The 15769-nt window shown below is 56.3% G+C and overlaps 1 protein-coding gene across 1 annotated transcript; it reads right to left on the bottom strand.

Moving 5' to 3' along the window:
- Positions 1–12192: 12192 nt before the first annotated feature.
- On the bottom strand, positions 12193–14802 carry CEBPA (CCAAT enhancer binding protein alpha). The gene has a single exon (XM_007996240.3). The coding sequence runs from the start codon at positions 14665–14667 to the stop codon at positions 13594–13596; it is 1074 nt and encodes a 357-aa protein (XP_007994431.3). The 5' UTR covers positions 14668–14802; the 3' UTR covers positions 12193–13593.
- Between the last annotated feature and the right edge of the window lie 967 nt (positions 14803–15769).

Genomic DNA, 15769 nt, shown 5'->3' with positions numbered 1-15769 from the left:
TCCTTACTTCACAATATGTGTCACAACTGCAATTAGCTAATCAATTGTGTCACTCTCTGTTTACTGTCTGTCTCCCCAGATAAACTAGGAGCTCCACAAGATCCCACTGTGTCTGTCTGTTTCACTGCTGTGCTCACAGCACAGTGCCTGGCACATAGGAGGCACTCCACCAATACCTGATGAATGAATCAAAGGAGGGCTTCCAGTTTCCAGTACTGGCACACTTGATTATTTGGGCTTATCCTCTTGCTGTAAACAACAACTGGATAAAAAAATAAAATAAAATGTGTTAAAAGGAAGGAAGGGAACCACCAGGCCAAAATTGAGGAGAAAAGGAATCCAGACAGGTGAGCAAGAGAAGAAGCCACTTTTTCCCTAGGGCACATTCTGCACCCCAAAAATGCAAATCTTGTTTTGATAGCCTTATGGAATGAAAGAGACAGAAATCAAACTTTGGGGCTCATACAAGGTGAGGCATATAATAGAACACCCATCCCATGTTGATGCAGAACTTCAAAGGGCTACACCCTTGGGATAAAGGTGAACCAGAAGTAAATCAGCCCTCACATGAACTTCCAATCTAAGCTCTCATCTCCTGGTTGGGCTAGGGACCACTAAACCTTAATAGTTGATTAAGGTGGTCCTGAAATGTCAGTATTCCTCAGTGTTTGGCAGGAGAAAATGAAAATGATCTCCAGTGGAAGGCACCTTTGTCCTAAATCTTTCTTATAAACGATTTATCAAAACAATGACCAGCACATAGTCAAAGATAATCAGACACACACATACAAGACATTGTGAGTAAAAACTGGAAGAATTGATACACAGGCTTCAAATTATTGACTATAAAGTAACTGTGCCTATGATGTTTAAAGAAATAAGACATACTTAAAAATAACTGCAGAAATGGGAATCTATAAAAAGTGAAATATCAGATCTGCAAAAGAATCAAGTAGGATCTCTAGAAATGAAAACTACAATAACCAAGACCAAGAGTTTCAATGGACAGGTTTAATAGATTAAACACAGCCAAGAAGAGAATTAGTAAACTAGAAAGTGTGTCAGAAGAAATTATCACAATTGTACATAAAGACAAAAAGAAAATACAAAAGAGAAGATATGAGATAAAGAATAAGACCTAATATATTTCATCTTGTCCTTAAAGGTGAGGAGAGAGGAAGTGGAGTGGAGCCATTGTTTTAAGGATGAGTATGGGTAAACATTTTCTGGAACTAATACATGACTGCGTGAGAAGAAGCACTGACTCATTGTGCCTTGGTGACAATCAATCCATCTCCATGTTTCAGACACCCTAGAATTCAAAACATACTAATGGGAGATTCTGGACCTAGTCTACTCTTGGCCAAAGGCCACAGTGTTGTACAATACCAAGTAAAACATAGCAAACAACACATGAAAACAAGATCAGGAGTGAGAAATCAACTCTTGCCTGTCTCCTGCCTCTGTGGTTCACCTCTGCCTTCTTAGGAACTATTTGGGCAGCTCTGAGATGAACACAGCTGCATCCTCCTGTGCCTTCTTCCCTCCCATAGGCCTTGCTGACCAGCACTAGGAGATAGCAAGACAACATTCCACAAGCAACTAGGGGTCCGAAGGCATGAGTGGGTGGGTGAGGAATGCGTCTCTCCCACCCTGATTCAGTGCTGATGCTGATATCTTCCTCCTAGACACTGTTCCTCTTCTGCCCACTGACCTCTGTCTGCCCATTCTGTGCCTGCGCCCTTAGGGGTGCTTGGTGGAGTCTCATTCACTAGCTGACTGATATGAATTGGTCCAAAAGAGCACCAATGTCCCTGGCTTCCCAGCACACCAGCATCACCTAGGACCTGGCTGTCAAGGACCTAGGAGCTGGGCTCCAGGGGCAGGCAGGACATTCCCCAACCCTGGGTCCTGCCACCCTCTACCTCCCAGCCTTGTGCTTTCTTGGACAGGCGAGTGATCTGGCTGGTAGGTGGGTAGCTTGTTTGTGACTGACGCTCCCCACTTGGTGGCCAGGTGGCCTGGTCTCTGGCCTCCTCATGGTGACTTGTCCTGGAATCAGGTTCTCGAAGTTGCTCTGTTCTGGAGGGACACCCTTCATCATCTTGCCTCTGGGAATCTCGGCACGCCTCTCAGACATGCTCAAACAGAGAGGCTGCCAAACCTGCGCCAGGTCACACAGCAGGTGTGTGTTGAGGCCAGGGCGCACACATGGTACCACACCCCCAGTGGGCGGGAAGGCAGGCCCAGCCCTTGTGTAACCAGCGTCGGGGCCTGGGTGCTGTGAACAGCTCCATGGTGGAGCTCAGGGAGGCCCTGGTCCCACCCTCGCCCTCAGGCATGTGCCAGATTCCCCCACCCCCAGCAGCAGGTCCCTCCAGGCCCATGTGCTGGGCAGGACACCGGTCTCAGGGCAAAAGCAGAGAGGGGTGGCCAACTGGTGGTTGATCTCCCAGCCCCTGATGAGCGAAGCCTGGTGTGTCATGTGGTCCCCCAGATCTGGCTCTGCAATGTCTCGGACATGCCGTTCGATTTTGAAATTCTCAAACATGTTCCAAACAGCATGCAGTTGATTTAATTTTTTAAATTGAAAACTAAAGGAAATTGAGTTGAGGAATGTTGAGTGGAGGCAGTGGCAGGAGGTGTGATGGAATTAAGCCCATATCATGAGAGTATTGGGGAAACAGGAGTATTTCACTCCCCTGGGTGGATTTCGGGGTACAGAGGGTTAAACTACCCCACTGGATGGGGAGTCTAGGAGCTCAGGTGCCGCTCTTGCCTGTGTTCCAGCCCTGGTTTTATCACTGCTCCCAGTAAGAAGGGTCCCTGAGGGGCCTAGGCTCTGTGGCACTGGGCACCTGGCTGGGGCACCTCCTGGAATGCTCGGCTCCTGGATGAGCGGCTGGGACCCTGAGGAGTCTGGTGCCTCCCAGGGAGGCAGAGGAGCCTGGAGCAGGCTGCTGTCCCTCTAGCGTGGCTCGCACACACCCCAGGCAGCGCTGCCCCTCATAGCAACATCATTGCCTCGCTCAAGATGCTCATCTCACCTCTGACACATTTCAGGCTTGGAGCCATCGTCCCCACCTCGCCTCGGCTCAGGGGCCTGGCCTGTGACTCACGCCTCCACCTCTCCCAGAGAAGATTGCTCCTTGAACAAAGGAGCCCAGGCCTCGGTGAACTTGGGAATTGCACATGGGGGGACCCTGTGCCCCTGGGTCTGACCCCTCCAGCCCTGCATTGGCCTTGAGCTCGCATGCAGGTGGCACGTGGCTGCACCTGCACCAGCACCCCCATGTCACCCCTCTCCCCGGTTGCTCTGGGAGTCACCCACACCCCAGCCTCTCCTCTGTCCTTTCTGCTGCCCTGCACCGAGCCCAGCTGATCTGCAGGTGAAGAAGCCAACGATTTAAGGCCTCCCAGTCCCTCTTCATAATTGTGGCCCTCCTTTGGCTTGGCAAGTGGAATCCAACAGCTTCCTGTGCTTGAACAGGGAAGCGGAGGGGCCCAAGAGCTGCCTGCCTTCCTTGCCTGAGGAGTTTGCTCATTAACTTGAATTACCCTCGTGGTAGCATTCCCGGCAGGGCAGGGTTTCTAGAACCTTTTCCTGTTGGGGGCCCCGGCACTAGGGAAGCTTGGCTGAGGCCTCCTCCTACCTGCCTTCGTGCCCCTCCTCCAGGACACCCCAGGACCCCAGAAGCTTCCCTGGCTGTTGGAAGCCCTGCCTGGGCGGCTCTCCTGCAGGGCTCATGCTGACCTCCCAGGCCCGAGCTGGGTTGGACAAATGGAAACCAGCTGTGATGCCAAACGCTGAGATGACCCAGTTGGGAAGTGAGGGGCCAAGGGAGCAGGATGTGTTCCCCACCCCTGACACACACAGCACATGTCTCTGGCTCCCTTCTCACCAGCAAGGGGAAGGCAGAACCCCCACCCCCGCCCCTCTACTTGCTGAGGTCACAGCCTTCCAAACAGAAGTTAATCGGGAGGCCCTTGGGGCTGAGGACTCTCTCAGGACCTGGGGAGGCCACCACCCCAGTGAAAATGCTTGTTCTCTCTTGGACTCCCCATGGGTCATCACCTGGGATTCTGCACTTGTACGAAGAACATTAAAACAAATCTTGTAGAGATGGGGGTCTGGCTCTGCTGCCCAGTCTTGTGTCAAACTCCTGGCTTCAAGCCATTCTCCCACTTCGGCCTCCCAAAGCACTGGAATTACAGGCATGAGCCACTGCACCCGGCCCACAAAGAGTATTTTACTCCGACAAGCACACGGGGCACCTGTGCGTGCTCGTCTGAGTGTTGTACAGGGTTTGACCACTGTGCTCAGCCTTCAAAGTCACTGCAAGGGGGCTCTGTCCCCAGAATGAGCTCATTAAGTGTTTTCTAAGCAAATGAAAGGCATTTGAAGGGGGAGAATCTAAACAACATTAAAATGACTTCAGTTCTTTGGTTGTTTGGAACAAGCATTTTGCCCTAAATTCTTAAGAAGGCTGTCTCCTTCCACAGCATTTTTCAGGGACCAAGGTGTGTCCTAGCCTCCCACTCTGCCTTCTGCCCCAGCACGTGGAAATCATTAGTTGGAGCCAAGTGTCTCACAAGCTTTCCCTGTTTACCTTTCACAACTCCATGACATGCTACTTGGTTTGCATACATTTTGCATAAAAGGAAACTGAAGCTCAGAGAAACTGACAGACTCAGTGCGGGGCCACCCAGTCAGCAGGAGGCAAGGCCAGGATTTGGTTTGATGCCAGGATGGCACGGCCCTCTTCCCACGGGCCATCCTCATCATGGGATGGGAGAAACAGGAAACGCCTCCTTGTCACCCATGAACAGATTGCTTTGCTCCAGAAACCAACTCAGCACACACCTAGAGTGTGCACCGTGTCAGGGTGCCCGGGCTTCACTTACGTGTCCAGTACGAGACTGAAGGCCGGCTGTGAGCCAGGGTTCTGCAGCCTTCAGCTCCATGCCCAATGGTCCTGGCTCCAGGCATAGCACTTGCGATGCTGAGTGAGGCATATATTTCAGCATGACAGACCTCAGTGCCTTCAAATTGTTCCGGAATAAATCCTTTGTCCTGTGGCCTCCTGGGCTAAGGCCAATTAAACAGCTGCCAGGTAGGGTTTAGTCCTTATAAATTAGTGGGAATGTGGCCACATGAATTTTAAATATCAGATTAAAATCAAATTAGTGGGAAAATTTGGAACAAATTGCCTTCAAGTACAGTGAATGAGTCTATTTTTAAAACACTGCCGCACCAGGCAAAAGAGTGAAGCAAACACACATTTCCTAACAGCGAGCAGACACCGTGCTGGGAGTGATCTGTCATGCTTAGTCACGGTAATTGCTCTAGCAAAACTCAGGAATCAAATAAAACGTGTTTGCAAATTGTAAATCGCTCCAGGAGGCTACTTCAGACGGGTCCTAACCTGATGCTGAAGGTCACGGCGGCTCCCTTTGGAGCAGATACCCAGCCCTGACGCCCCCTTGACCCATCCCCACCCCCTTTCTCTGAGCAGGGGTTGAGCCGGCTGAGACCATTGCCCAACATGTGCACGGGAAAGGCCGCCGTAAATCAGCCACATTTCCGCATCTGCAGGAGGGCATGGCATTCTTGCGGGGTGCTGGGGAGGGTGCTGTGCTTGGCTGGAGGGAGGTGAAGGACTCTCCGAGGCCTCCATGGCCAAGGCAGGGAAGAGATGGCGGCGGTGGATCAGGGAAGAGAGGCTGTGTTTCTGGGGAAAGGTTGGGCTGCCATTTGGCTGAAGAAACGATCTTCATATCCAAGAGGGCTTGGGACAGGCGGTGAAGGCTCCCTCAAGCTCCGTCCGGGTCCCTGGGTGACATGCCCTGGCTCTAGGCCACCACATTTGGTCCCCAGGGTCCCCACCCTCAGGCTGTAGTCCCTAAATAACAACCTTGCCAGTGGTTCTAGAGTGGAGATAAGAGACACGAAGCCCTGAAATAGCTTCTAAAGCAGAAATGTGGTCGTTCTTGTTCCCCCGTGCTCACCTGCGGCTCCCGCAGCTTGGGGGCAGACAGGGCTGCTTCTCCCCTACCCTGTCCCCTCTTCTGGAAATCTCACCTCCTCCCCACACAGTCTCCTGCAGAGCATGACTGTCTCTCTGGGCCCTGGCCAGACCTCTGATTCTGGTGATAAACTAATCACATGAAGGCAGGGAAGATTATCTAGGACCGGATGGGTTACCTTTCTTAGGATTCTTGCATGTTAAAAGTAACTTCAGGGGCCGGGTGCCGTGGCTCATGCCTGTAATCCCAGTGCTTCGGGAGGCCGAGGAGAGAGCATCACTTGAGTCTAGGAGTTCCAGACCAGCCTGGGCAACAAAGTGAAACCCCTTTTCTACAAAAATATTTGAAAATTAGCACCTGATGTAGTGGTGTGTGCCTATAGTCCCAGCTACTTGACCTCCTTGAGTCCAGGAGGTGGAGGTTGTACTCCGGCCTGGGCGATAGAGAGAGACCCTGACTCAAAAAAAAACAGAACAGTCCAGCCATGGTGGCTCACACCGGTAATTCCAACACTCTGGGAGGCCCATGGGGGGTAGATCACCTGAAGTTAGGAGTTCGAGATCAGCCTGGCCAACATGGTGAAACCCTTGTCTCTACTAAAAATATAAAAGGTAGCTAGGTATGGTGGTATGCGCCTGTAATCCCAGCTACTCGGGAGGCCGAGGCAGGAGAATCACTTGAACCCAGGAGGTGGAGGTTGCAGTGAGCTGAGAATGCGCCATTGCACTCCAGCCTGGGCGACAACAGTGAAATCCCATCTCAAAAAAAAAAAAAAAAAAAAAAAAGAACAAAACAAAACAAACAAAAAAACAAAGCCAGGCGTGATGGCTCACGCCTGTGATCCCAGCACTTTGGGAGGCTGAGGTAGGCGGATCACTAGAGGTCAGGAGTTCGAGGCCAGCCTGGCCAACATGGTGAAACCCCATCACCACTAAAAATAAAAAAAACTAAAGAAAATAAAACTAAAAATTTAGCCAAGCGTGGTGGTGCATGCTTGTAATCCCAGCTACTTAAGAGGCTGAGGCAGGAGAATCACATGAACCTAGGAAGCAGAAGTTGCAGTGAGCCGAAATTGTGCCACTGCACTCCAGCCTGGGCAACAGAGTGAGACTTTGTCAAACAAAACAAAACAACAAAGTAACTGTAGAAGCTGCAACTCAGTGTGTCACCATGGGGGAGCCTTATTTATTGTGCTCTTGCGTTGCCTCCGACAATGGTGCAGCTTGCTTGGTGGACCTCGGGCCAACCCAATGGACCCTTGGATAGAAAGGAGCGGGTAAGGATGTCTTGTAAAGAAGGAGAGAGATCCTTGCATTCAAACACGTATGTTCAAGACCTGCATAGCCAGGCACTGAAAGTCTGCTGCGGCCAAGTTCAGCAGAAGGCCAAGACAGGCAGGAAGGACCCCAGGAGTGGTCATTTGATTTGGCTTTAGGATCTAGTGTGACTTTGGGGAGAAGAGTTTCCAGGGAGGATAAAGGTGGAGGATGAGGTGGAGGGGACAGTGAGGATGAGTGTCAGCAAATGGCTCTCTGGCTATGCGACAATCACAAATGATGTATCTTAAACAAGCTAGTTTCCCACCCCAGCTTGATGGCTGCAGGAGAACTATGTCTTTAAGTCAGGCGAGCCTGCAGACAAGTCTGAAAAACGGGACCGCTATAGAAAAGTCTCACTTCTTGATTCTGCCTAGAAAAGGCTTTGAATTCGTAGAGGATTCTTTGCCTGTCGCCCTGGTCCAGCCTCTTCGGGGCCCCTCGAGGCAGCCAGGCAGTGTGAACCCTGTGCCCCGCTGCCCCAGCAATCATGCTGGCTTTCGAGAGCTCAGCTGATCTTGCCTGAGGTATCTACCACTTTGCATTCAGTTTTTTTCTTACTTTTGAGACAGGGTCTTGCTCTGTTGTCCAGGCTGGAGTGCAGTGGTGTGATCATAGCTCACTGTAGCCTCCAACTTCTATGCTCAACTGATCCTCCCTCCTCAGCCCCCCGAGTAGCTGAGACTACAAGCATGTGCCACCACACTTGCATAATATATTTGAAGACACAGGGTCTCCCTATGTTGCCCAGACTGGTCTTGAACTCCTGGACTCAAGCAATCCTCCCACCTCAGTCTCTCAAAGTGCTGGAATTACAGGTATGAGCCACTGTACCCAGCCTTTGCATTCTGAGGGGAGTTTCTGGGGTTCAGGCCCACTGGGGTTCCCCAACACTGTCTTCTGCTATTGTCGAGCACAGGCAGCGGATGTGGGCACAGCAAATGGAGAGAAAGGGTGTCTATGCCAGCCAAACCCGGAGAGGCCTGTTCCTAGTGGGTGGGGCCAGAAGGCTAGAAAAATAATAAATAAAAACAAACCAAAGGGAAGCAAAGCTCTTGGGTGCCAGAACGGGGCTGGCCAGGGCTGCAGCTGTCTGAGTAATGGGTTCCACATTTGTCTGGCTCGGTCTGCAGCCACCAGGATCCAGGGTGCACTGTGGGCCTTGCAAGGGCTGGAGGGGACAGCCCAGCTGCAGCTGGACCTAGCATATCCTTGCAGCGGCCCCATCACCGGCCGCCACAACAGGGCGGAGATGTTGCTGCGAGCTTCCACTTCGGCACCCCAGCTTCCCTCCCTCCACAGCCCCACCCCTGCCTGGGGCTCCTGGGTTCCCCCCGGCCAACACAGATTGTTCATGTTATTAATGCCGTTTTCCCAGAGATTCCATCTGGCTTTTTAATTGCTCTGGGATGGGGCTAGGATGCTTTGATAGTGAATCGATATCTTTCCTGGGCCTCAGCTTACGTCAAACGCTCCATCCGCAGAGAGGGGCGTGGGGGAGGGGGAGAGGTGGGGTTGTCGAGAGAGAAGAGATAGCAGGAGTCTTTCACAGAATCAAGAAAGCTTTCAAAGGTGCTGGTGGGTTAATTTTATCTGAAGAAAGGAAAAAGAGGCCGGGCGCGGTGGCTCAAGCCTGTAATCCCAGCACTTTGGGAGGCCGAGACGGGCGGATCACGAGGTCAGGAGATCGAGACCATCCTGGCTAACACGGTGAAACCCCATCTCTACTAAAAAATACAAAAAAACTAGCCGGGCGAGGTGGCGGGCGCCTGTAGTCTCAGCTACTCAGGAGGCTGAGGCAGGAGAATGGTGTAAACCCGGGAGGCGGAGCTTGCAGTGAGCTGAGATCCAGCCACTGCACTCCAGCCTGGGTGACAGAGCGAGACTCCCTCTCAAAAAAAAAAAAAAAAAAAAAGAGAGAGGAAAAAGACGCCGGGCAGGGTGGCTCACGCTTGTAATCCCAGCACTTTAGGAGGCTGAGGAGGGAAGATTGCTTGAGGCCGGGAATTCTGAACCAGCCTGGGAAACACAGTGAGACCCTCTCTCTACAAAAAAATAAAATTAATCCCAGCAGCTACTTAAAGGCTGAGTAGGAGGCTGAGGCAGGAGGATTGTGTGAGTTCAGGAGTTTGAGGTTGCGGGAGTGGTGACTGCACCACTATACACCATCCTGGGTGGACAGAGTGAGACCTTGTCTCTAAAAAAAAAAAAAAAAAAGGAACAGAAAAGCCTTCCCATCCTCACTAGTATAGGAAAGAAACAGCTGGAATATCAACACCGTCTAGGCAAGGACTCTGCCCCATGGCTGGAGAAGGCCTGTGGGTGCCTTGGAGGCCCCTCTCAGCTAAACAAAGTCGGGGGTTTCTGCTCTCCCTTGACCTTCCCCACGAGTGGCCCCTTCCCCTCCTGTGAGACCAGCAGTTCCTGGAGGAGGCCTGGCAGGTTCCTGTCTGGGAAGGAGCGGGTGGGAGAGCTGGGAGGGGCAGACACTCCTCACCAGGCCCAGTGGCTCATCGCAGGTGTCAGGGCCAAACCCCACGTTCACAGATTCCCAGGAGATCCAGGAGATAAGAGTAATATCCGTGACAGCACTAAGCCATCAGGAAGCACCTGGCAGCAGAGGAGATGCCTCCCTCCCTTCTACCCTTGCCCTTTCCTTGAAGGCCAGCTAACCCTGAACAGCGCTGTCATGGGACAGAGGGCTCAGGAGTGGCACAGCAAAGGGGGGGTGAGGTCCCTGCAGTCTGGTGCTACCTGTCAAGGGGAGATCAGGGCAAAGGAGAAGCATCCAGAAGCATCCAGGTGGCCAGAAGGAGGCCACCCTCCCTAGGTGTTTCATCAAAGCTGCTGCCTCCAGAAAGCCCTCCCTTGTGGACCCTGTTCACACTCTGAGCTCCCCTTCGTTGCACTTGGCACCCTTAAACCACAGCTTGGGGCCTCAAGGGTGTGAGCTCCCTGAGAGCCAGAGCAGAGTCTGCTTGGTCCCAGCCCAGCCCCCCATCTTTGGTGCAGGCCCTGGCATACAGTAGACGTCCGATAAGTACTTGAGGTGTATTCAGTGCTGGGCTCTTGGAGTGGTTCTTCCTGAAGGCCGCAGTCAGGAGGGAAACTGTGAGGAACCCTGCAGGAAGCGGTGGGTGGCAAAGGGCGACTCTGTTCCCAGGAGGCCCCTACAGCTGGGCACGGGGTACGTGCTGGGCAGGTTCACCCCATGCTGCCCAAAGGGCCCTCCTCCCCTCTACTTTGGCCCACCCTGGAGACCTCACCCTCCTCATCCCTTTCCTGGGGCTGGATGGGATTGGATCCGTCTTGTACCTAACAAAGCCCACCCTGGAACTCAGGACCAGGAGAACTCGGGGTAGGAGGGATCCCTTCCGGAGCCGACAGCTTTGAAAGAGGAAACCCCTAGTGGGCTGGCACAGCAGAGAGGAGGGGAAGGAGTGAGAGCAGGAGGGTCGCCCCACCCCCTCCCGTCCTAGGACCTGTTCTAGGGGGAAAGGGGGAAGCCAGGGATCAGCCCCCTCAAACAAGAAAAACTGGAATTAGCACTGAACTCAGAGGGTTTGCTGGGGCTTAGCAAGCTGTGGCCTGCCCCAGGCCTCTGGGCACGCGGTGGGGCTCTGCCTCCTCTGTTCCCAGGGTGGCAGGGCAGGCGCCGCCTCCTCACTGGGCTCGTGGCCTCTCCTCTGCCAAGGGCGGCCGTGGGTGAGGAGGCGGCCAGACACAGGACAGAGCAGGGGGCCGGAAGGGGTGCCAGCTAACCACGCAAGCAGGTAAAACTGAACTTCCAGAGTGTAAAAGGAATGTGTAATTTCTCGAAAATGCCCCAGCCTGCATTGGCACACACAGTAAGCCACTCAGTGAACATTCTCTCAGTGCAGAGTTTAAAAAAAAAAAAAAAAAAAAAAAAGCGCAATTTATCTTTTACCCTCCAAGAGGATAAAGTTTGAAAAGCACCATTAGCCTCCTGGGCCTCTTCCTCCTGGGCCTTGTTAGTTCAGGGATAAGGGCTGCCCTCCCTTGTTTAGCTGTCACTGCTGCTAAGGGGGTGCCGGAGTGCCTGACCTTACAGGGTGCTCATTGGAGTTGGGGGCACGCCAGCACTCAGGCCCCTGCTGGGTACAGGATGAATGCAGTGGGGAGTGTGGATGCTGGGGCGGTTCTTGAACAGCCAGTGTGTGGGGCAGGACCAGACCCCTGTTGCAGGCCTGCCTCGGCCCCCTTTCCTCTGAGGGCTGGGGCTGGGCAGGTGTGGAGGGCTGGATGGAGGGGTCTTTCTCTTCAGGCTGCCTTTGGGCCTCGCAGGGGTAGGGTATAGCCACATGGTCTAGGGAAAGAGCAGAGGGTTGGAGGGTCCTACCACTGGAGGCCTCTTCCTGCTGGCTGAGGGTCCTGGTGGAAGCTGGAGCTGTGGTGGGTGTGAGTGAGGCTGCCGGGGCTGGAGCTGTAGGTGATTTGGAAGGAAGTCTGGACAAAGGGCTCCTTGAGCCTGGGCCTGCTGAGCTGGGCCTGCCCCTCATGCAGAGGACTCCCTCTCCCCCTCCCAGGGGCAGATAAGACCTTGCCAAAGCCTCAGCCCCCTAACCTCTTCGAAGGCCCCCTCTCCTGACCTGGAGACTGCCTTCAGGCTCTGGACATTCTCCTCGTGGAGCCTTGTCCTCTGCTGTTTATTTGTGTTGCCTGGGGGAAATAAGTCACCCCCTTAGGGTAAAGAGGGGCTGGGGGTGGATGGAGAGCTCATGAAAGTCAGGATTGCAGCCAGGGAAAATGCTGTATTATTTACAAATGTGGCCTGGCCCACAGACAACCTTGGAAGTAGCTTCTTTCTGGTTTTAAAAAGACACCGACATTGACTTTCGATATGTTTATATTATAGATATAATACATAAAACATCTAGGGTGAGACTCTACGTTCTCCCCAAAAGAAGAGAACCAAGCCGTCTTTCCCTGCTCCCAGCCCCAGTGATGTGTTGGCGAGAGGCCACCTCCCTTCCCGACCAGGAGCCAGGGCCTCTGGGGGACAAGCCTTGTGGGCAGCCCAGGCCGGAGGGGCTGGGGAAAGCTGAGGGCAAAGGAGAACTCCCCTCACCTCATTGGTCCCCCAGGATCAAAAGCAATCCCAAAACCAAAAGGAAAGAGAGTCTCAGACCCTTCCCCCAGCTGCCGACGGAGAGTCTCATTTTGGCAAGTATCCGAGCAAAACCAAAACAAAACAAAAACCAAATAAAATGGTGGTTTAGCAGAGACGCGCACATTCACATTGCACAAGGCACTGCTGGGGCACAGAGGCCAGATACAAGTGTTGATATCGGCTGATAAAGCAAAATATTTGGAAAGCTTGTCATAACTCCGGTCCCTCTGGGATGGACTGATCGTGCTTCGTGTTCCTAGGCAATGCTGAAGGCATACAGTACAAACAAGGCTGAGGGTCCCAGTGGCCCTTCACCCCTCAAGTCCGCCCACGGCCAGATCTCTAGGTCTCCATCTCCCACCAGGGGTATACATCCTCAGAGCTGACTCACGACCTAGCTTTCTGGTCTAACTCGTGGTGGGGGCTCCCACTGGTCACCTGGTGACTCCCATCTCAGTGAGTTCCGCCCCAAGGGAAAGCCCAGCCTATAGCAGGCTGGGGTGGGGTGTGTGCGGAGGGAGCTGGGAGAGGCGTGGAACTAGACCCTCCACCTTCATGTAGAACTAGGGGAACAACCTTAGGTTTCAAGCCCCAAGTCCCTATGTTTCCCCCCATTTCTAAGGACAGGCTCGGAGGAGCGGCTGGGGCCGGTTGGCTTGTCGGGATCTCAGCTCCCCGAGCCCTCCTCCTGCCACGGGCCTGCTCCCCTCCTCCTTTCATGGGGGCCTGCTGCAGCCTCGGGAAGGAGGCAGGAAACCTCCAAATAAAATGACAAGGCACGATTTGCTCCCCCTACTCGGTAGGCATCGGAGCGGTGAGTTTGCATTTCCAAGGCACAAGGTTATCCTTAATACTAAAGTTGCCGGGCTCCCAGCTCAGCCCCAAGAATTCTCCCCTCCTCGCAGGGAGAAGTCACCGCCTGGCCCCCTCATCTCAGACGCACCAAGTCCGGCGCAGAAGAAGGGAGGGGACACGCGGAGCAGGCCAGGCTTTCAGGAGGCACCGGAATCTCCTAGTCCTGGCTCGCATGGCTCGGGCAAGCCTCGAGATCCAGCGACCCCAAACCACCCCTGGGTCCCCGTCGGAGGCTGGTCCAGGGCGGTCCCGCAGCCGCGCGCCTCACGCGCAGTTGCCCATGGCCTTGACCAAGGAGCTCTCTGGCAGCTGGCGGAAGATGCCCCGCAGCGTGTCCAGTTCGCGGCTCAGCTGTTCCACCCGCTTGCGCAGGCGGTCATTGTCACTGGTCAGCTCCAGCACCTTCTGCTGCGTCTCCACGTTGCGCTGCTTGGCCTTGTCGCGGCTCTTGCGCACCGCGATGTTGTTGCGCTCGCGCCGCACCCGGTACTCGTTGCTGTTCTTGTCCACCGACTTCTTGGCCTTGCCCGCGCCTCCACCGCCACTCGCGCGGAGGTCGGGGTGCGCGGCGCCCAGCCCCTTGAGCGCGCCGCCTGGGCCCGGCAGGCCGGCGGCGCCGAGCGCGGGCGCGGGGTGCGGGCTGGGCACGGGCGTGGGTGGCGGCGTAGGGTGACCGGGCTGCAGGTGCATGGTGGTCTGGCCGCAGTGCGCTATCTGGAACTGCAGGTGCGGGGCGGCCAGGTGCGCTGGCGGCGGGTGCGGGTGCGAGGGCGGCGGCGGCGGCGGCGGCGGCTGGTAAGGGAAGAGGCCGGCCAGCGCCAGCTGCTTGGCTTCATCCTCCTCGCGGGGCTCCTGCTTGATCACTAGCGGCCGCAGCGCCGGCGCCCCGACGCGCTCGTACAGGGGCTCCAGCCTGCCGTCCAGGTAGCCGGCGGCCGCGCAGCCGTAGCCGGGCGGGGGCCCGTGCGCTCCCCCGGGCATGACGGCGCCCCCGGGGCCCGCGGGCGCGCCCGGGTAGTCAAAGTCGCCGCCGCCGCCGCCGCCCGCGGGGCCCGCGGCCGCCTTGGCCTTCTCCTGCTGCCGGCTGTGCTGGAACAGGTCGGCCAGGAACTCGTCGTTGAAGGCGGCCGGGTCGATGTAGGCGCTGATGTCGATGGACGTCTCGTGCTCGCAGATGCCGCCCAGCGGCTCCGGGGCGGCAGGTGGGGCGGGAGGCTGCGCGGGGCCCGCGCCGCGGGGAAAGCCGAAGGCGGCGCTGCTGGGCGCGTGCGGGGGGCTCTGCAGGTGGCTGCTCATCGGGGGCCGCGGCTCCGCCTCGTAGAAGTCGGCCGACTCCATGGGGGAGCTAGAGTTCTCCCGGCATGGCGAGCCTCGGCGGCCTCCAGCCTGCGCGGGGCGTCGCCGCCGCCCACCCGGAGACCCTGCTCGCCCGCGCCCGCGCAGCTCCGGGTCGCGAATGGCCCGGCCCGCGTCGGCCCAGCTTTTATACCCGGCGGCCGCGTCGCCCCCTAGAGTCCGAGGCGGCCTCTGTCCCCGGGCGGCGGCGGCGCGGCGCCCGCTGGGTCCTAGCGCGCTGCCGGGATGGAGCGGCGAACCAGCGGGGCCCAGCGCTGCGCTCCTCAGGCAGGCCGCGGCGCAACGCCCACCGCCTCCTGCGCGACCAGCAGAGCCGCGGCGCTCGCTCCAAGCTCCGCCCCCGGCCCAGCTGTCGCCCCTGCGCCCTCGTGGTTGGTGGCGGGGGCCCCCTCCTCCCGCCTCCCCTAGGCACCCATATTCAGCCACGGCTGGGAGCCCAGGAGTATCCCGAGGCTGCATGGGGTAGGGGTGGGTGGCGGAGGGCGAGTCTTGGTCTTGAGCTGCTGTGGCTCGGACTCGCTTTCAAAACCAGAACCAGGCCTGTCCGGGACCCGCGTCCCGGGGAGGCTGCGGCGCAGAGCGGCGGGGCGGGCAGGGGCCGGTGGGGGGCCGTTTGGGACGCGCGGAGAGGCCCGGAGCGCGGTGGCTCTGCGTCTCCTAGCTCTGATCTCCAGGCTACCCCTGTGATTCCGCGCAGAGGCACCTCTCGGGGGACGGCGGAATCCCACGGGCGGCGCCGCGCGGGGCGCTAGGACCCGGCGGGGAGCGGAGGCGGCCTCGGCCCGGGAGCCTGGAGGACCTGGCCGGTCGATCCGCCCGGGCTGGAAAACTTTCTTTATAATTACTTCTCCAGGCCGGAGCGCGCAACTTGCTAGGCGCGCGGGACAGGCGTTGTTACCCAGCGTGGAGTCGCCGATTTTTTTCCTGAGGGACGGGCGGTCTCCGGGAATAGCCAAGCTGGACGCCGGGGCGAGCATGGGGAGGGGCGCACCGAGGGAGGAGACAAACTTGACTCTGGGGCCGGGATCCCGAGGTGGCGGCCGCAGTCCGCGAGGCCCGAAGCCACCGCTTCCTCCCCCCACCC

This window comes from Chlorocebus sabaeus, chromosome 6 (genome assembly GCF_047675955.1).
Source record: "Chlorocebus sabaeus isolate Y175 chromosome 6, mChlSab1.0.hap1, whole genome shotgun sequence".
Classification (NCBI taxonomy): domain Eukaryota; kingdom Metazoa; phylum Chordata; class Mammalia; order Primates; family Cercopithecidae; genus Chlorocebus; species Chlorocebus sabaeus.
Note: the sequence above shows the minus strand (reverse complement) of the source record. Positions and strands in the feature narration are given on the sequence as shown.

What these genes read in the sequence shown, in the direction of transcription:
- CEBPA (XM_007996240.3), bottom strand. Translation starts at nt 14,667, where the DNA reads ATGGAGTCGGCCGACTTCTACGAGGCGGAGCCGCGGCCCCCGATGAGC.